An 18,907-nucleotide genomic window follows, 5' to 3' on the forward strand; every position below is an offset into this window, starting at 1 on the left:
CATGTAAAATTTTTGTTGAAATTCGAGCGGCCTTTCGAAAAAATCAATTTTTAAAAGTTCATTCCTCGCGTCCCTTTTTTTTTGTTTGTTCTGTGGAGGCATATTCAGCAGTGGTGAATTTCTCCTAAACAGGGGAAAACTTTAATTGTATGCGTCACAGTGATTCCAGTGATACACCCTGATATTAGTGGTTGTGATTTGTGGGTGGTTTCGTTCAGATTCGTTCTCAAAAGTTGTGTCAATATCGAGGAGATGGTTGTCTAATTGGGAATTATGTGCTAATGCTTTATGCGGGGGTGCAAAAATCTTTCAATACTGGCCCAGTCATCGAAGTTTTCAGTGTTTTGTGAGCGTAAAAGGAAGAGGAATTACTCCTGTGTCCGGGGTGGGAGATCAATGGGAACGTTACAGGTTTCTTTTAGTAAGATTAATGTGTAGCTTTCTTGAGTGGTGAATTAAATTGGCGGCCACGGCGTGCGCGTGAAGAGAAGCCTTTGAAAGTGCATCACTTACACACACATAGTTATCATGTGTCCGTTTCAAATGACAACCCAGCAGAGAGCGCAACAGTGGGCTACTATGTGGTTTACTAAAAAAAATAAAATTCAAATACACATTCGAAATTTATGGAAGAATTGTGGTAAAAGAATTCGACAAGGAAATATTTCGAAAAAGAAGTGGAAATATGAAAATAAATTCATTATTGAACAGCAACCCTATGAGAGAATAGAAAATGCATTTTTCATTAAATTAAAGTTAATGAAAAAGTGATTTGGTCCATAGTGAAATAAGTATAGCATAATGTATCAGTGACTGTGTGCGAACGTTTTCAGTGATCCTGCCGCTGATTTCATGCATGTTGCTGAATCAAATTAAGTAAAAGAACAGGAGGTGCTAGAACTTGGTGAGATTATTCCAAATTTCAGTATGGGCATCGTTATACTTATTTTACGATAAAAAAAAACATGCGTTGATTAAAGAAAGTGTTGGGTATGAATTAATCTTCGTTCCTTAGGGATGGTCTTGAAAGTTACTGTCAGCATTTTATACAAAATCAAATGAAGCATTGAATTTAGTATTATAGGTTTTCCTAAATAATTCAGGTTGATCTTCAAAATCATCTCATAATGTTTTATAATTTTCATAAAAAAATACTAATATCTTTTTTCCAGAGTCATCGAAGGCTGCTCGTAATACATCTTCAATGTGGTGTTAAATGGCGTTTCATATCAGTTCATAGTTTGTTTTGGCTTATTTAGAGGTTTTGAATTTTGCATTGCAGGAATCATTTCATCATATTTAAAACTTTATCAAAATAATCATTTTCCAGAATCATCCTCTATCTTTCGTGAAATATTCTAATAATCGTTGAAAATCATAACGATTGAATTCTATCATTTGTACCGTAGCAGGAATCAATATTCAAATCAAACATGTGAGCTTCCCGATTTCATCCAGATCACTTCAGAATGGTGAATAAGGTTGGAAATGAATAAGGTTGGAAATGATTTACTTTTGAAATTGGTCATCCTTTTAAATACATAAATGGTGATTGGATTATATTGAAAAATTTTCTTAAACGTTCAAAAAATGGTTTAGGAGAAAAATCTAGTGTTATATTTTGTTTATATGTTGATTTGGGTCATGTGTGTTATTCATACAATCAATGCGCAAATTTTATCTGTAATTTAACCATTTATTAATTTACAGATCATCGAATATTCAACGATCAATTTTTTTTTTCAAATTCTTTTAATAAGATGTTTTTAGTTGAACATATTATAATGTTTATTTTTTTAATGCTTTATTTTTTTAAGCGTTTTATGTATTATTACTTTTTTCATTCTAGGAAAATTTATAAACCAAAACTCTAATATGACATGTGTTACACTGCTGTTATTTTTCTGCAACAGGGTTCAGACTTTATATTCAACAGTGAATTAAATTTTGTTTGATTAAAGGTTATTTTTCTTACGCTCATTAACATTTTGATATATCTTTTCCGGCTAATATATCTTTTTTCAGCTCCTCTTAATTTAATCGTAATATTTATTTCACGTTTGTTTGGCAAATGTAGTATGATCGTTTATTGTACGATGCTGCCTAAGTTTTGGGTCCTTTTTCGGCTGCCATAAACTTTACTACTTCAATAAAATGCCTTATTAACCTTTTTGTTTTGTTTTTAAGCTTCATTAAAATAAAATAATATATTGGAAGCGATGTATTAGTACTTGCTACTTTTTGAAATCAAGATATACATCAAGGTTTTTTTCTCTCAACTAACTTGTTGTCCTTCAGGCAAAATACTATCCATAAAAAGCCGTATTATACACTATACACATATATTAATATAGGCAAACAGCATATAAAAGTTACCTAACAATTTTATCTCCGTTTCTATCATGTTAATTAAACTTTTTTTTACAAATCTTTAATAAAATTAATTTTATTTTTGCAGGACATTTTTAATTTCATTTGTATGTACCTAATTTTCAAATTTTTCTAGATTTCCATAAATGATTTCGCCGTATCATCTGACAATTGAGAATTTCACCATTATTAATATTAAGTAGTACATTAGCATTAACATTATTTGAATTTCTTATAACTAATCAAAACTTACTAATTCGTGATGTAGCTAGCATGGTCGAACATTTGTTGTATAGAAAGTTTTTTAAACAGCCCGATGTATTATTTTCAGGAGCCTCTTGCAAATACTCAGAAGAGAAATTGCACTAACAAGAAGCCATAAATTCAAGTATAATTTTAGGAGCAGAGGAGCAGAGGAATCATACTGGTACAAAGAATGGTAAATGAAATAAGAAAACAAAACGGTAAGATCATTTAATTCTTTTTTTTTATAAAAAATAATCATAACCTTGTTTTTAATGCGTTACTCTCTAAATACATGTCAATCTTTTATTAAACTGACTAGGAAAATAATTTCATATAATCAGACGATTATAATTAATTGGAACCTAGATAGGTATTGCAATAAAAGATTGAAAGTCTAATCATAATTACATGACCCATTTGGTCATGTGGCTATGATTGGGCGGGGCTTATTGATAAGGAAAGTAACCTCGGGATGTGCAGCTAGGTCTCTGTCATTCTGAAATGGGTTACTGGAATTTCAATAGAGCTAACACCTCCAGCACCCGCAATTGAACCAAGTTATCCAAACTTGTTGACATTGGTTCTCTTGCATAACATACCTGCCAGCTCAGGGGGTCGTTGGATGGAACACACACACACACACACACCGAATGGCCGGCGAGTTCGCCAGACCTGAACCCTATGGACTTCGCTGTTTGGAGTATGTTGGAGGCCGAAGTCTGCTCTAAGAAACGATTTGCTTCCCTTCTTGTCTGACGACCGAGACTGCTGCGCTTTAGAGGTTTGGGGATTTGAGAGGTTAAGGAAGTTGCCGATAGTCTTATAGACTTCTTAACTGGTACGGAGAATTAATGCAAATGCGCTATCGGCGGCCGTATTGAAGTCCGCAGAGACGTTGGGTTTCAAGTGATATCGTACAGCATTTAGTAGAACCCAGCTGATGATAGTCTCAACCTTTACTTGCTAAACGCCTTTAAAACAAAGCGCTAGAGTTTTTGTTGCGAAACAAGACCAGGCTTTCAAGATGTCTTGAAGTTAGTACAGGCAAATAATTTGTATCGGAATGTTGCGAAGGATGGATCTTAACAACGCTCAGTTGTTTGAATTAAAAATCATATGGCTGTAGAAAATAGTAAGTCAAAAATTGTATAACGTTCCGTCTTGTCTAGGATACACTCCCTTTACCGTTTAAAAGGTCCCAAAATAAATATCGCACACTTACCTGAATCGACCTTTTTCATACATTATTACCTATCACGAGTCATTATAGTCTTTAAATCAGTTCATGTCGTAGAGATTGTTCTTGGTTTGATGTGTCTCGAAAGAGTTTTGAAATTTTCCAAACTTATGTTTCCAAAAGCAAGATTTTGACGTCCACTTAGCTGTGTTGAAATAAAAAAAAAACATAACAATTCATCATTACCTCATTGATTTCGTCGTCGAGCGCCCGTTGTCGCGTCATTTCCCTTAGTCTTTCTCTCCTCTGTTCCGTTAGCTGCTCCAGCTTCCGGGCGGCCCGGTCCACTTCCTGGAAAATGGAAATCACCTCCCCGAGGCGGCCATTGATGAGGTCTTGTTCTTGACCACTGTTCGCCGGTTGGTGTTGGTGATGGTTACCAGCGTTCAAGCTGACCCCGAAGCCGTTACTACTATCTATACTAGTGTTCCTAACTAAATTTTTGGTTTGTTTAAGCGTTTGTTTGTTGTTGATGACGGTCAGCTTGTCCTGCAGCCGTTGTATGGTATTTGGTCCTTTGCGTCGAAGGTTCTGCAAGTCTGAATCCATCAGGGCCCGGCTGAGCGCCCGATGCTGGGCGTGCAGCTGACGTCTGGTAGGAATGCCTCCCTGATCTTCCAGGTTCCGGATGTCGTTCAGCACACAGACCAGCTTCCGGCCCGTTTCGACGCACTGCAACTGTAGCGGTTCCAAGGTGCGGAAGAAGTCGATCCATTCGCGCTGATCGTGCACGTAGAACCCGCTGCAACGTATCGGAAGGTTGTCGGTACCGATGAAGTTCTTAACCGTTTCATTGTTCAGATACTTGATGTGCACGTTCAGATTCCGGATCAGTTCCTTCGGGGGGTGTTTGTTGTCCGCCGGGTCGTACGTGCCGGATACGTAGATCGATCCGAACTTCAGATGACCATTCAGTAGCTGCAGCGCACTATCCAGCGTTTCCAAAAATGCCAGCTGGGAGCTTCCGCTTAGCAGCAGGTGAATGCAGTACTGCGAAGGGCTGTAAAGACGTAGAAGGTGGAGAATAAGTCTATGTTAGAAATAGTTGTTTGTTAAAAAACAGGTAATTTTACACAATAACTTGAAATTTATAAATTTTTTATGTCTACTTTCCTGGGATCCAAGGATTTTCGAATATATAAATAAATTTTGATTCATAATTCGGGATCAGAATTCAGTTTTAGATGCTGACTATAAATTCCAGTGTCTTGCACAAAAAAACTTATTCCCAAATCGCTAAATTTTAGTGCGCCAATGGATAAGAAAGTTCTGCAAATGTTACTCAGGTTGTAGACGAAATAGATCATACATGAATATTTGATCAGGTATTGAAAATCCTTTTTTCAACGGGATTTGTAGTGTTCAACCAGAATACCAGTGCTTCCTATAGCCTTCAAACTCCATGCTCAGTATACATTGCGGAGTTAGCAGCGATTTATTGGCCACTAGAAAATGTAACTTCATGACCAGTTGAACACTACTATATTGTAACAGACAGTCTCAGCTCTGTTGAAGCTTTCCGTTCAACAAGACCAGGAAAGCACTCACCGTATTTCCTAGAATAGATACAGGATATTCTGAGTGCTTTATCAAGTCGGTCCTTTGTCGTCACCTTCGTTTAGGTCCCCTCATATTGGGGCTTATTTTGCGATGCAAGTGACGTGACTCACGAAAATTTGCGTCTTCGTCCTGACTCCAGAAAATACTTCAGAAAAAAAAATCGATGAGCTCTGAAGACCAATGACAGCTTATCCGAACGAAAATTCCGAGGCTAGAGAGGCTATTTAAGCCAGCAAAACGATATGAAATTTCGTAAGTCACGTCACTCGAGTCGCAGAATAAGCCCCAATGCAATGGGATAGTGGCGATGAGAGGGCATACCTTTTGCAAAGGTGGGAGCGATGGGAGGCGACCAAATCAACGTGCAATTGTCTTCGACGAATTTTACTTTTCGGTTCGAAGGAACTCTCTTGTCAACTGGTAGCGCAGATGGGACGAGGATGAGACGGGTCGGTGGCTTCACTCGATTATCTCAAAGGTAAGCCTTACACCCTGGTTTAAAAGGTAGGGCCTGAGTCATGATTTTTTCGTATATTTTTCCGGCTCATATCCAATCGTTATTCCTTAGACTCAGTAATCTATCGTTTTGATATTGCTAGCAGCAATTTGTGTAAGTGGCCTAGATTACTATGTCGTGTGAGGTCCATCTTGTCGCCAAATCGAATTTTATAGACTCCCTTCGGACTAGAGTAAAACCATCTAACGTTCCTGTGAGAGACGTGGTAGCTGTGCTAGACTTGGACTACATGATCGAAATCTACTTATTTTTAGAACCTATCGATCTCAGTCTACAATCCTTTTTCATTTTCACATTTTCGTTTCTATCTTCATTATAATTTCTCATTTTATTTTCACCTTTAGGTGAATGTAAAAAGGTAAAATTTACGTCGAAAGAGGAGTGGAAAATATTACCCCAGTTACTCGATACATTAGACCATTTTATTATTTTCCGTGTTATTCTTTTCATAACTCTTTCGCAGTAAAATAAAGAATTTACAAAAAAAAAAAAACTCTTTCGCAGTATATCTAGTGATGTGCGGTACTTTTAAAAGCTTTTTTATGAATTTTCCTGTTGAATTTACCAACTAATATTTTATAAATATTTTATTTGAATTACTTACAAAAATTCAATGCGTTTTTATGTGCTATTTCATGATTTCCGTTCAAAAATACAAAGTTATGTAATTTTTAAAAATAAAACCAAATTCAAAATTTTGAGGAAAATATGAAGACCGCCGGCGCAAACCTGTCAAACAATAAAAAAAAAATCCCCAGATATAAGGTGATATGAATAAAAAAATAGCAATTGCTTCGATAGCTTTTACTTTGCTCGAACTTTTGAATGGCAACATTTGAAAGCATTTGCTTAGCTAGATATGAAAAAGCTGAGTAAAACATTTACTTTCAACCTGCTCCGGATTAAAAATATGCATGCCATTCGAAGAAATTGACTAACAAAACTGCTCGAAAATAGCAAAAGCAATTACTAGAGCTTTATTCATATCAGCCATATTCGAGATCATCTGTTGAACAAGGGAACTTTAGGGTCTAACGGGTAAAAAAAACACCATTTTCACGATTTTTTTCAAGAGCTATCGTTCAAACGAATGTATTCAAATTTTTTGCATTATACAAAACATTGTTAAAAGAACATTAAGTAATTTTTTCGTAGAAAAATATTGAAAAATAAACCGGTGACGGAGCACTTTCGAGGATGCCTTTTAGAAAACAGGATTTGCGGTGGACTCCCAAGCAACCAAAAGTCACATATTTACTTGAATGAAGGCATTGAAAGTTACATATTGGCTGACAAAGAGAATCAACTGCCCAATTCCCTTTAGTGAACTTTATGTACTCATTAATGAACTTGAAAGTTGCAAAAATGATTAATATGTACGTTGTATGTGAATTGTTTTGCCCAATTCCCATTAGTGAACTATATGTACTCATTAACGAACTTGAAAGCTGCAAAAGTGATCTATACGTACGTTATACGGGACTTAAGTCACATAAAGGGCACAAAAGTGCTCAATACGGGATTTGGTAAGTCACATAAAGGGCACAAAAGTGCTCAAACGAGATTTGATAAGTCACAAAAAGTGCATTGATGTGCTTTCAAAATCGAATCACCTCTTCGAGTTTTAGTTTCAATTAGAACAACATCTAGGCGTGGTCTCGTGGTAGCGTGTTCGATTCTCACCACGAAGGTCCGGGTTCGATTCCCAAGCCGGGCAAGTTTTTTTTCAATAAGTAATTTTGTACTTGAGTAACCATTATGATGCGATATATGTAGGAAATGTAGGAAAGAAGCAATTGAAAAATTTGTCGAGTTTGAAATCCGGCGCGTGGCATCATGGCGGCACCGGTACAGAACACAGTAAATAATCAAGAAACGGTTATATGAACCGAAGCCAACGGTTCAGTTGAGATAGAGAGAGATTTTTTGGCTCATTTTGCGATTTTTTGGAAGCTGAATTAAGAGGCCACTGGAAGCTGAATAGAAGATCATTAAGACTTGTTTTGGAACTTGAAAGTATCAATAAGAACTTAAATTTTGAGCTGCATAGAACGTATTTCATATCAATGATGGGGCTGAGTAAGCGTGTTTGTACCTGTTTTATGGGACTTTTGGTTGCTTGGGCTGTTTGTTGTAGATGTTTTTCTGGACCCCAACGTTTTGATTTAACTTAAAATAATTTTTATGAAATTTTTGTGGATGTTTGATATAAAAAATACGATTTTTCACGAAAAAATCCGCCATTTTTTATCTGTAAAATCTCCCTAAAGTTAAAAAAAAAAGAAAAACGTTGGGGTCTGGTATTTTATATGTAGAAAATATGTTCCAAATTTGAAAAGAATCGGATAAGTAGTTTTCAAATGACGATGTCCACGGACTTTAAAAATGTGCTTTCGAGAAAAACGCGTTTGAAGTTTCTGCTCTTGCTTTCTTGCAGTATTAGATAGGAGGAGATAAAGGCCTATAATTTCTACAGTTTTGCTTCAATTGACTTGAAAATTTGACACAACGTTCTTGAAATCTTTTACAATAAGAAAATAACAAAATAAAAAAATCGATTTTTTGAAAGTGTTAGACCCTACCCCCTCTCCCCCCCCCTTAAGAGAATTAAGAATTATATTTTGAGATTATTTTGGTTTTATTTTTAGATAATTTGAGGTTAGTTTTGGCAACATTTTTGGATATTTTTTTAAGAAGAGATTAATCGCCGAAATTTATGTTTGTTACTTGTTTATCGGCCTAATCGGTGAAAAGTGATATCCTGTTTAGTAAGAACATCTAAGAATTTGATCTTTTTAATAGATCGATAGCAAGTTAGAAGACACGAAAGACGGTGAAAATGAACGGGTAGAATTTTATTTAATGTCATTATCATCATTTGTATTAAATAAGCAGTAGAGTGCCCCAAATGACCCGACTTTTGAAAAAGTTATGCGCTGCAGCCTAAAATTGATCCTAGGCCTAGTAGGTACAGGATCTCATGCCAAATTTGGGCCAGATCGGATCACGGGAAGGGGTCGCTCAACGTGCCTGAAGTTTGCATGGGTTTTTGAGACATTTTGTTCGGGAGAAACATGAAAATCCAGTTTTTCATCAATAACTTTGGTTCCTGTCGGCCGATTTCTTCCAAAAACGGGTTTTCTTAAAGCCTAAATCATGAAAATCCGAAGACTGCATATCGATAAGAGTTAAATGGGCTAACTTTTTTAAGGATGGTATTCATCACTGTTAATGAGTCGGGGCGGTCGAACATATTGACGCCGTACAGTGATGAATACCACCGTAAAAAAGGTACCCCATTTTTGAAGCCTTATAACTTTTTTATCTTAACTCTTATCGATATGCAGTCTTGGGATGAAATATTTTTCATAATTCAGGCTTTAAGAAAACCCGTTTTTGAAAGAAATCGGCCGACGGGAACCAAAGTTATTGATGAAACCATACAAACTTCAGGCACGTTGAGCGACCCCTTCCCGTGATCCGATCTGGCCCAAATTTGGCATGAGATCTTGTACTAGACCTAGGATCAATTTTAGCCTGCAGCTCATAACATTTCACAGGTTTTGAATTTCCCATACAAATTTGGGACAGCCTAATAAGCAGCTTAATAAACTTATGTAGAAAAATCATTATCATCATCACCAAATTTTTGTTCAGCACGGGCTATGGTAGATACAGATAGAGTTTATGGTAGATGCAACTCTATTTGTATCTCTATTTGTAGTTGGTTCGGGCTGAACAAAAATTTGGTATGTGATGATAATGCTTCTAAATAAAAATCTACTCTCTTATTTTCACCATCTTTCATTTCTTCTAACTATCTATCCGATGTTCTTACTGAATAGGACATCACTTTTCACCGATTGGACCGATTAATTAAGTAACATTTTGGATAATTTTGTGTGTTTTTTTTAGATTATTTAGATACGATTTTCAGATCTTTTTGAAATTATTTCGGGATAATTTTAGATAATTCGTTCATTTCTGTGACGTTTCAGGATCGTTTTTGGATCATCTAGTGTTTATTTTGGATCAATTAAAAATCATTTTGGGATCATTTTCGAATCATTTTGGGTTCATTACAGGATATTTTAAAAATTTAGAAAGATTTGGGTTTTGGGTTCATTCTGGGATCGTTTTGTATTCATGTAGAACTTGGTTTGAGAGTGTTTTGAATTTATTGATTTGTTTATTTTTGGATTATTCAAGGATCATTATTTATTTAATTTTAATTATTTAATTTTCAAAGTACATTTTGATTGATTTTGGATTCGTTTTTGGTTTATCATTTGTTTTATTTGGAATATTTCGGGAGTATTTTAGTTTTTTTTCGGAATCGTTTTGTATTTATTTTAAAATTATCAATGGCTCATTTCAGGAACATTCAGGTAAAGTAGTGAAAAGAAAAGCTTCGTATAGTAGGCGCATATAACCAGACTGTCATTGAGATTCTAAATTATCAAACCTCGTAAATATGTCTTCAAAAAGTTGAGAATATGCTAATTCGACATCAACGATTTGAGCTATCTTAAAGTAAACTGATTCACGATAAATGGGCGGTCCTTCAATTGACACTCTATCCGGTCTCTTTCTTCCTTTGACCGGTTCGTAAAAGTTCGTAAATCTCACCCATAGTGCTACAGCGTAGATCATATCAACTGATGAGTTTGCCTTGTGGTAAGATATCCGGATAGCGAACTCGAAGGACTGTAGTTCAAATCTCGGTCGAGGATTTTTTACGTTTTACTCCAATAACTCGAAATTGTTTATTTTGCTTTTTGTGGAGAAATCGAATCGTTGGAATTTTGTCATTATAGATACATATATCGCCTCCACTTTTGTAGCTATGTGCTATTTTGGTAAGTTTAATACAATCTTTTCATCTGGTATATCTTTTGTTCCTACGATATGCCTTCTTAAATGTTTGCTGTTCTGTAGAACTTCAGGTAAAAATCAAAATGGGATTGAGAACAGACATTAATATAAATTTTTACTTTAGCTGAATTTAATATTGCTTAGGTACATATAGTTCTAAAAAAATGGATCCTAATTTTTAATTGCATCAAGTCTTAGACTCATGTTCTTCGGATTACGGCACATTATCCTGGACAGTGCGATCTATATATTCACAGCATTAATCAGGTCTGTATTTTTCTTACCATCATCATCATGTTCGCTCATTCGAAGTCGAAAAAAAAATGACCGGATTCAGACCAATCCAAGCGTGGCTAATCGCAGCAACTTCCTTGCTCCCACGGAGGGTCCCGGTGTAGTAGAATCGATCCAATAAATAAGACCGAACTGCATATCGATTGGTGGCCGGCACATAACTGTACCTGATTTATTTTCACCAATTTGCAACACATCTTCGCTCCATCGAAGATGATGATCGTCAACGAGTTTGGAGCCGTGAAACAAGATCGTCCCTCCATCCAGGCCGGGGTGTTATAATGAAAAATTATGTGATCTCTAAATGCATATTTTTCTTCGGCTAAGGAGCTGCTTATGGGGTTGTTCGACTTCCTTCAGGTACCGCAAATCGGCTCAATCGCCGGGTAATATGTGGTCCATGAATGAAAAGTGGTTCCATGGAAGGAAAACGCTGATTTATTCCCGAACATCAGCCCGATCCATGTAAAGCCTGTTAAAAGTTACATGAACAACGCGAGAACATGCGTGTGCGCTTGCTAGGCAGGTTTATTTTTAGTGGAACTTTTTTTTTCTCTCTCTTGTGTTTCTGACCTATAGCAAAGGATGATTTACCGATCACGAGATTGTTTCAGAAAAGCGAAATCAATTTACCGGTAGCATTTACGCACTCGCAATCTTCACACGTAAGATGAGGTGTAATTTTATATCAGTGTGGTGTAATTTTACACATAACAGCTCCTCATAAATCTAGTGTCGATATGAGCTAAGATCGAGAGGTTCAACTGAGTGGTCTTCTATTTAGAAACGAGAGCCCATCCATTGCTGAAGCCACAAAACTGTTAAAAATGAAAGATCTTTTTAAGATTAGAGAAATTAAAATTTGGTTTTTATTTTTTTGCTTGGAAATTTTTCATTACATTATTTTTCCATATACTGTTCATCCCACCCAGGGTAACGTACTTCGTGGAAACACTAAATTAATTAGCGCCATATTAGCAAGTTAAAGCTAACCCAAGATCTAATAGATTGCAACCCAATAGGACCGATAAATCATACACGCTCAAAGCCTAATCATGGAGTGAGCAATTGATTCAACCAACAACCCACAGCCTTTCGTTGGAGTGGGCGGAGAGCTACCAATAACTTTTAAAATCTAATTAATTACAGTACACTTATGTATAAATAGTGGGAAGATTGTTGCGCCTCTAACTCACCTTTGGATGGGTAGCGTGTTGTAATACAGCAGAACGGTGGCAATTTCGTAACAGTTTAGGCCGGACGCGAGACACTTCTCCACTTCGATGAAAATCAGCGGCGATCCGGATCGGTCGTAGGTTCCTGCAATTGGGAAAAGATAATATTGGAACGTTTTTTAGTGTTTTTGAAAATTTGAATATTTTTAAAAAAAACCCAATTACAGACTATTTTCGAACCTTTATGGAAAATTTCCTTAAAGCACTATAAAATAATTTATAAAACTCCTTTCGAACCGAAGATAACTAGTTGAGTAAATAGCATTTAAATTTCGTGCAGTGTAACATTCACAGAGTGTTTGCAGAGTTGCCAACTGTTTTTGAAATGAAATATGGGAGATTCGGACTGAAAACTCTTGACCAGTGCATGAGTTACTAAAAGCTACTCTTTGTCGTCGTGTTTACCAACCTAAGTAAATCGATAGGATTCTGGGTAGTTTATTTTCGGTTCAAATCGAAACCTTCGAAGGTAGTTTCAATCGCTCGAATCCCCCTTCGAACATATTCTTCTGTAATCAGCTATTTCTTGAAACAAAACACAAAATTTAGTAAAAATTGTTTAATTTTTTTTGTAGGTATAATTTAAAATCGAAGATGATTTCATCTTTATTTATTTATTTGGAGTCTTTGACTACTGTCATACAGACTTAATATTAAAACTAACTTATAAATAAGATTACAAAACTATTAAAAATTAGTTAAAAACTAGTTTACATCACGGATTGCACTTTTAAACGTAGATTTAGATATATGAAAGTCAAATAAGTGCGAGACAACATTAAAAGCTTGACAACATCGGTATAAGGGGGTGATTTTGTCCAAATACTGTTCTGCTTCTTGGCAACCAAAAAATCAACTGACTGCGTAGTTGTCGAGCTGGGACGTAGAGGTTTAAACTCTGGAGCAGTTGGGGACAGTCAACAGCGTTGGTCAAAATATCGTAGATGAAGATTCGTTGAAGATAGTTTCTTCTTTGACTCAAAGGCGTCATTGATAGTAGGGCACACCTCTCAGAGTAAGGAGGTAACCGTACGGGATCTCGCCAGGGCAGACGGCGTAATGCGTACCGCAGAAATTTTTTCTGGATTCTTTCAATCCTGTCGCTGTGAACGGAGTGGTAAGGTGCCCAAACTGGAACCGCATATTCTAAGACGCTTCGTACTAACGAGCAGAATAAAGTTTTCAATGCATACGGGTCTTCAAAACTTGACGTATTCCGCCGAAGAAAACCAAGCAAAGCGAAACCTTTGGCTGTAGTCGTCGCGACATGCTGGGCAAAAGTGAGCTTTTGATCAAAAGTAACCCCAAGATCTTTTATGGAGGTTACTCTTTCGAGTGAGCTTCCGCTCAAAGTGTATTCGTAAACGATTGAGGCTCTACTCCTGAAGAAGCTTATGCACTTACACTTACCGCCATTAACTTCCATTCCATGTATATTAGACTAGTTCACTTTTCGGCTTTTTTCGCTGATCACAACGCCACTTACAAGGTTTGATCTTCATTCATTTCCGAGTACTCTGGCCAAATTTGAGCTCATTTGAGTAAGTTTCCAGCGTGCGCTAGGAGTTTTATTGAAAAAAGTCCATTTTTCTGGAAAATTTTCGTAGATGTGTTCTAGCAAGCTGTTGTTAATATAAAATAATAATTTTATAGTGCTCGGTGATTGTATGACAAGCATTCGTATGGACCTGTTTTAGATAATTGACTAAATCAAACCGAAAAAATTTAAAAACTCATAAACTACCAACTTTTACAGAAAATTTACTTACAAGTTGAGAGCTTAAAATCAGTAGTAAATAGAAAAATACTATTTTCGATATAAACTTTTCATAAAAAGATAGCTTTATTTATAACCTTTAATTTGATGTATAACATTTAATGATCGCAAGAGTGCTAGCAAAGTTATTCAATTATCTATGCAACAAATTTGATTTGATAAAATATTTTTCATTCAAGTTTGCTCCACACCAACTTGTGCACAAGAAAGGATATTTTATTCAATCAAGTACCCCATGACGGGGCCAGGAGTTAAAAAAAGCGCGCGCTTTGATCAAGTTGTAAGCAAGTCCTCTTGATGCCACGTTTTGCAGGTTGCATGATGCTAGAACTTGAATGGAGCTAACATTATGATTCAAAGAATGTGATGTGAATGTTTGAATATCTTTGCTTGTACTGTTGCGATAATTAAGTGTTATACATCAAATTAAAGGTTATAAATAAGGCTATCTTTTTATGAAAAGTTTATATCGAAAATATTTTTTTTTCTATTTACTACTGATTTTAAGCTCTCAACTTGTAAGTAAATTTTCTGTAAAAGTTGGTAGTTTATGAATTTTTAAATTTTTTCGGTTTGTAAGTGGCGTTGTGATCAGCGAAAAAAGCCGAAAAGTGAACTAGTCTAATGTATATTGCACCACGCCAGTAATCTGTCGATGTCATCTTGAAGCGCAGCGCAATCCACTATTGAATCTATGATTCGATAAATTTTCAAATCATCAGCAAACAGTAGTTTCGGTGATTGAAGGCATGTTGCTAGATCGTTTATAAACAGCACAAAGATAAGCGGTCCTAAGTGGCTGCCCTGCGGTACACCTGATGGCATGTTGAACACAATAGAGTGAATTCCACGAATGTTGATAAAACCTCGACGATTAAGCAGGTACGATGACAACCATTTGGTTACCCATACAGGAAAGCCGTAGCGAGTAAGTTTTTCTATGACGATTCTGTGTGGAACTTTATCGAAGGCTTTCGCGAAGTCAATGTATATTGAGTCCACTTGCAGTTTCTTATATGTTGCTGTATGCAATTCACTAGCATAGCACATTAAATTTGTCAACGTTGACCTTTTCTTGACAAAACCGTGCTGGACCTCCGTGAGTAACGGGACAGCTGCAGTATACAATCTTTCGTACATCAGGACTTCAAATACTTTGGAGAAACAGCAGAGAATGGATATTGGTCGGTAATTTTCAACACGATGAGCGTTTCCAGACTTATGAATTGGAGAAATAGATGCCATTTTCCAAAGAGCAGGAAAGACACTTTCCGATATCGATAGATTGAAAATCATGCTAAGTGGCGTGGCAAGTGATACAGCAATTCTCGAGACCAACGACGTTGGGATCTTATTTAGTGATAGTTCATCTTTAAATTTGTTTATCAAGATCGAGCTCCATTTGTTTGATAAATTTGAAAAATATGAAAAAAAAACTTGTATTCTTTCCTACTAAACCGTGAAAAAGGGAGGGTCTCAAATTATACGTATGCAAACAACCTCTTTTATAAAAGATTGTCCCTTTTGATTGATTAGTGTTCGATTTATGCAAAAAAAAATTGCACCCAAAATAATTTGACAATTAATTCTACGGTATTTTTCACGTAAACTGAGCTTTTGAAGCATCCCATCGATTCTACGTGAATCAGGAGTACCTTATTTTTTTTCTCCTGAATTTCACGTAAAATCTAAGGGAATGGCTTCTGAAATCAATTGAGTAATTTTCTCAAATGTTTGGTTGTAAATTCTTATAAGAAAAAGAGCTGGCATCAATCAGCTTGTTTGAGTTGTAAACATTGGGTTGGACGTGTTTTTTCCGTAATTTCGTGATTTTTCGATAATTTCGTGTTTTTTCGGAACCTTATCAATGTAACGGATGCTGAAATTTTCAAGCCCTTGTAGATCGAAAATAAAAGGGTAAGTCAAAGCAATAAAAAATTGATTTCCGCTGAAAGAAAATGTATTCTTCCTCAGGTCGAAAAGTGGTGTACGATAAGAGAAGTTCCGGCTCATCGAGAAGGAAAAGCTGCCAGAGGGTATAGTGCACGTGAGTTATTCATCATTTAATTTTTTTTTTTTTTGTTATTTTTGAAATACGTATTTTTCATTTTCAGGATTTTGGAAGCCCAAGAAGTAAACTGGGCTGCAAGAGCTAGCGGAAATCGGATGTATTTTAATCACCTATTAAGTGCAGTAGAAACAAATGCAGTGATAGTGGTTGTGTTAGGTTTGGAAAAGTGAAAATAAATTAAATTGAATAAAATTTTTATTTCTTTTATTACACAGTAAACGAAAATTACCGAGTTCGGTAATTTTTTTTACCGAAATCATAACATGTGTAAATCGTAAAACTGTTCGGTAATTTTTTCGGTAAAAAATAAACGAACATCGGTAAATCGATTCTTCATTTACCGATGTTCGTTTATTTTTTACCGAAAAAATTACCAAACAGTTTAACGATTTACACATGTTAGGATTTCGGTAAAAAAAAATTACCGAACTCGGTAATTTTCGTTTACTGTGTACAATCAACAGAGAAAAAAAACATTAACTAATTGAACCCCAAATTCATTTCCAATCTAAAATTATTTTATCTATTCTTCATCTTCACATCGTATCGAACTCATTTGAAATTCACGTAAGTAGTAGCTGAATTTCATAAAGTACAAATTCTTATTGAGGTGCGTTCACCTGCTATATTGGTCGAAACTACGTGAACATTATTTGGATAAAAATTATGTAGTTTTTCACGTAGCCACGACGTGCGGATTATTTTGGGTGTGTATAGGAGAACCTCAACTCCCTTTCCCATTCCCATCCACTACTGCTTGAAGGAGTTAGGCGTTTCTTATAATCATACTCATTATTTCGTATCCAAAAATCCTTTTAAATAAAATTTGGTTCCATTGGTTAGTAAATTCTTGAGCGAAACAAAAAAATTATATGGAGGCCCCACCTCCCCCCCCTCTTCTCCCCGCAAGACGAAAAGATTTATAACAATCTTAGAAACATATCTCGTACCCAAAAATCTTTCCATACCAAATTCATTTCATTTCACCAATTACATTTATTGAGTAATTCTGAGAATATATCTACAAATTTTTATAAGGCCTGAATTTTTCTCGAGATATGCTTATAAAATTGCATGGGAGCCCTACTCCTCCCCCTCCAGTCCCCATCTGGAAATGGAGAGGAATACCAAAGATTCAGGGAAACATTTTTCGTACCCTAATACCATCCCATGCCAAATTTGGTTTCATTTGCTTGATTTGTTTTTTAGTTATGTAAATTATTGTAAAAAGGAACACCTACCCTTCTCCTATTTCCCCATTGGGAGGAGGGAGGGTTCTCAAATTCTCACAAAAAAAAATTCTGGTATCCAAATACCCTCTTATGTCGAGAAATGGGACACTTTCTTTTGCTAAAAGCTAATTTACTAGTAATCGGTCATTCAAAATTTAAACAGCATTTTGTTGCCTGTGGAAATTACTAACCGACCTATTTTTTTCAAAATTTAAAATTTTCGAGTTTTTGAGATATTTACGATATAAGAGAAAAAGAAGAAAAATATTTTGCACAGTTTCCTTGAAAATCCATCATTATCAAATTGATAGCTGACAAAACCGTTAGTAATTCAAAGAATTACTGTTTGTGAGTGATGGAAAAGTATGCAAACATTGTTAAAAATGTCCACGAAGTTCCAATCTAGCATAAGTAGAGTGAAGCACATGATCGGCAACTACGGTTAAGGGTCATCTGTCAAGTCTCTTACCAGTATTTTTGATTTGGAATAAGCGAAAAACTAAGTGTAGATCGCTGAAATGTCCAAAAAAGTTTTCTCCGATAAGCTGAAAGTATTGCCTAGTAATGAGTCATTCAAATCCAACCTCAAACAACAATGTTTAGCTAGTTCCAGAACTCGTAAAGCTGTAAAGCCGGTACCGAGGCTATGGGACAGATGATTTCTGATGAACTACAAAACTTATGAAATACCCTATTTCAAACAAATTCCAGCGATCAAACGATTGGTTTTGAGATACACGCATTCGTAACTGTCCTATTTCTGAAAGAACATAGCTTAACGACATCTAATGTTAGGATGACAAACTAGGACGATCCGGCAATCAGGCCTTTCGAGCTTTTCAATAATAATGATTGAGTGAAAAACTATGAAATAGTCCCAAATTTAACAACAAAATGGTTGGACAATACAAATTACAAAAATGAACACAAGAATTGAATAAACTGGTTCTTTATTGAATGCGCTTGAAATTTCGCTTTTGCTGGGTTCAACTGAACTAGTCTGGCAAAAAAAGAAGGAAAACTTTACTTCTTCTTCCTAAGCCAATCTGAATTTTATAAGTAATCTGATGTCCTTTCAGTAAGTGTCAACATTTTGAAAATCATCCAATCTTTCAATGGAGCGTCCTGAAATGAATTGAATTCTTGAAATCATAGATAGACGAGAGTCCCACATTTGAAGAATATCTTATGCATTTCAAATCTGGTTGAAGATAATCGACTTAAATACATGATGGTGCATAGATGAAAGGAAAAGACGGAAATTGAAATTATTGCTTTTTTTTTTCCTTCTTAAAAACTCGACAGAATACTCGGCCGAATATTTGTTTAACCGAATAGTTGTAAGGGTCAATATTCGGTATTTGAACTGATAGACTGGTAATCTAAAAGGGTTTGCTTAGAGTTGGCCAACTTTAAGACCCTAGTCTTTACACGGCCAGAGTGTTGGATGTGCGCTAGGTAAGACCAGCACTTAGTGAGCGGGAAAAAAAGAA

General features: G+C 35.8%; 1 protein-coding gene across 1 annotated transcript in view; it reads right to left on the bottom strand.

The window, feature by feature from the left end:
• The window catches only part of LOC129758418 (uncharacterized), a 78,008-nt gene that overhangs the window by 7,584 nt on the left and 51,517 nt on the right, over positions 1-18,907 (bottom strand). The window contains exons 3-4 of the mRNA XM_055755916.1: positions 12,296-12,419; positions 4,040-4,853 (exon numbers count right to left, since the gene is read on the bottom strand). Coding sequence (XP_055611891.1) covers positions 4,040-4,853; positions 12,296-12,419 — 938 coding nt within the window. The remainder of the gene's footprint in view (positions 1-4,039; positions 4,854-12,295; positions 12,420-18,907) is intronic.

The sequence above is a fragment of the Uranotaenia lowii genome, chromosome 3 (assembly GCF_029784155.1).
Source record: "Uranotaenia lowii strain MFRU-FL chromosome 3, ASM2978415v1, whole genome shotgun sequence".
NCBI lineage: Eukaryota > Metazoa > Arthropoda > Insecta > Diptera > Culicidae > Uranotaenia > Uranotaenia lowii.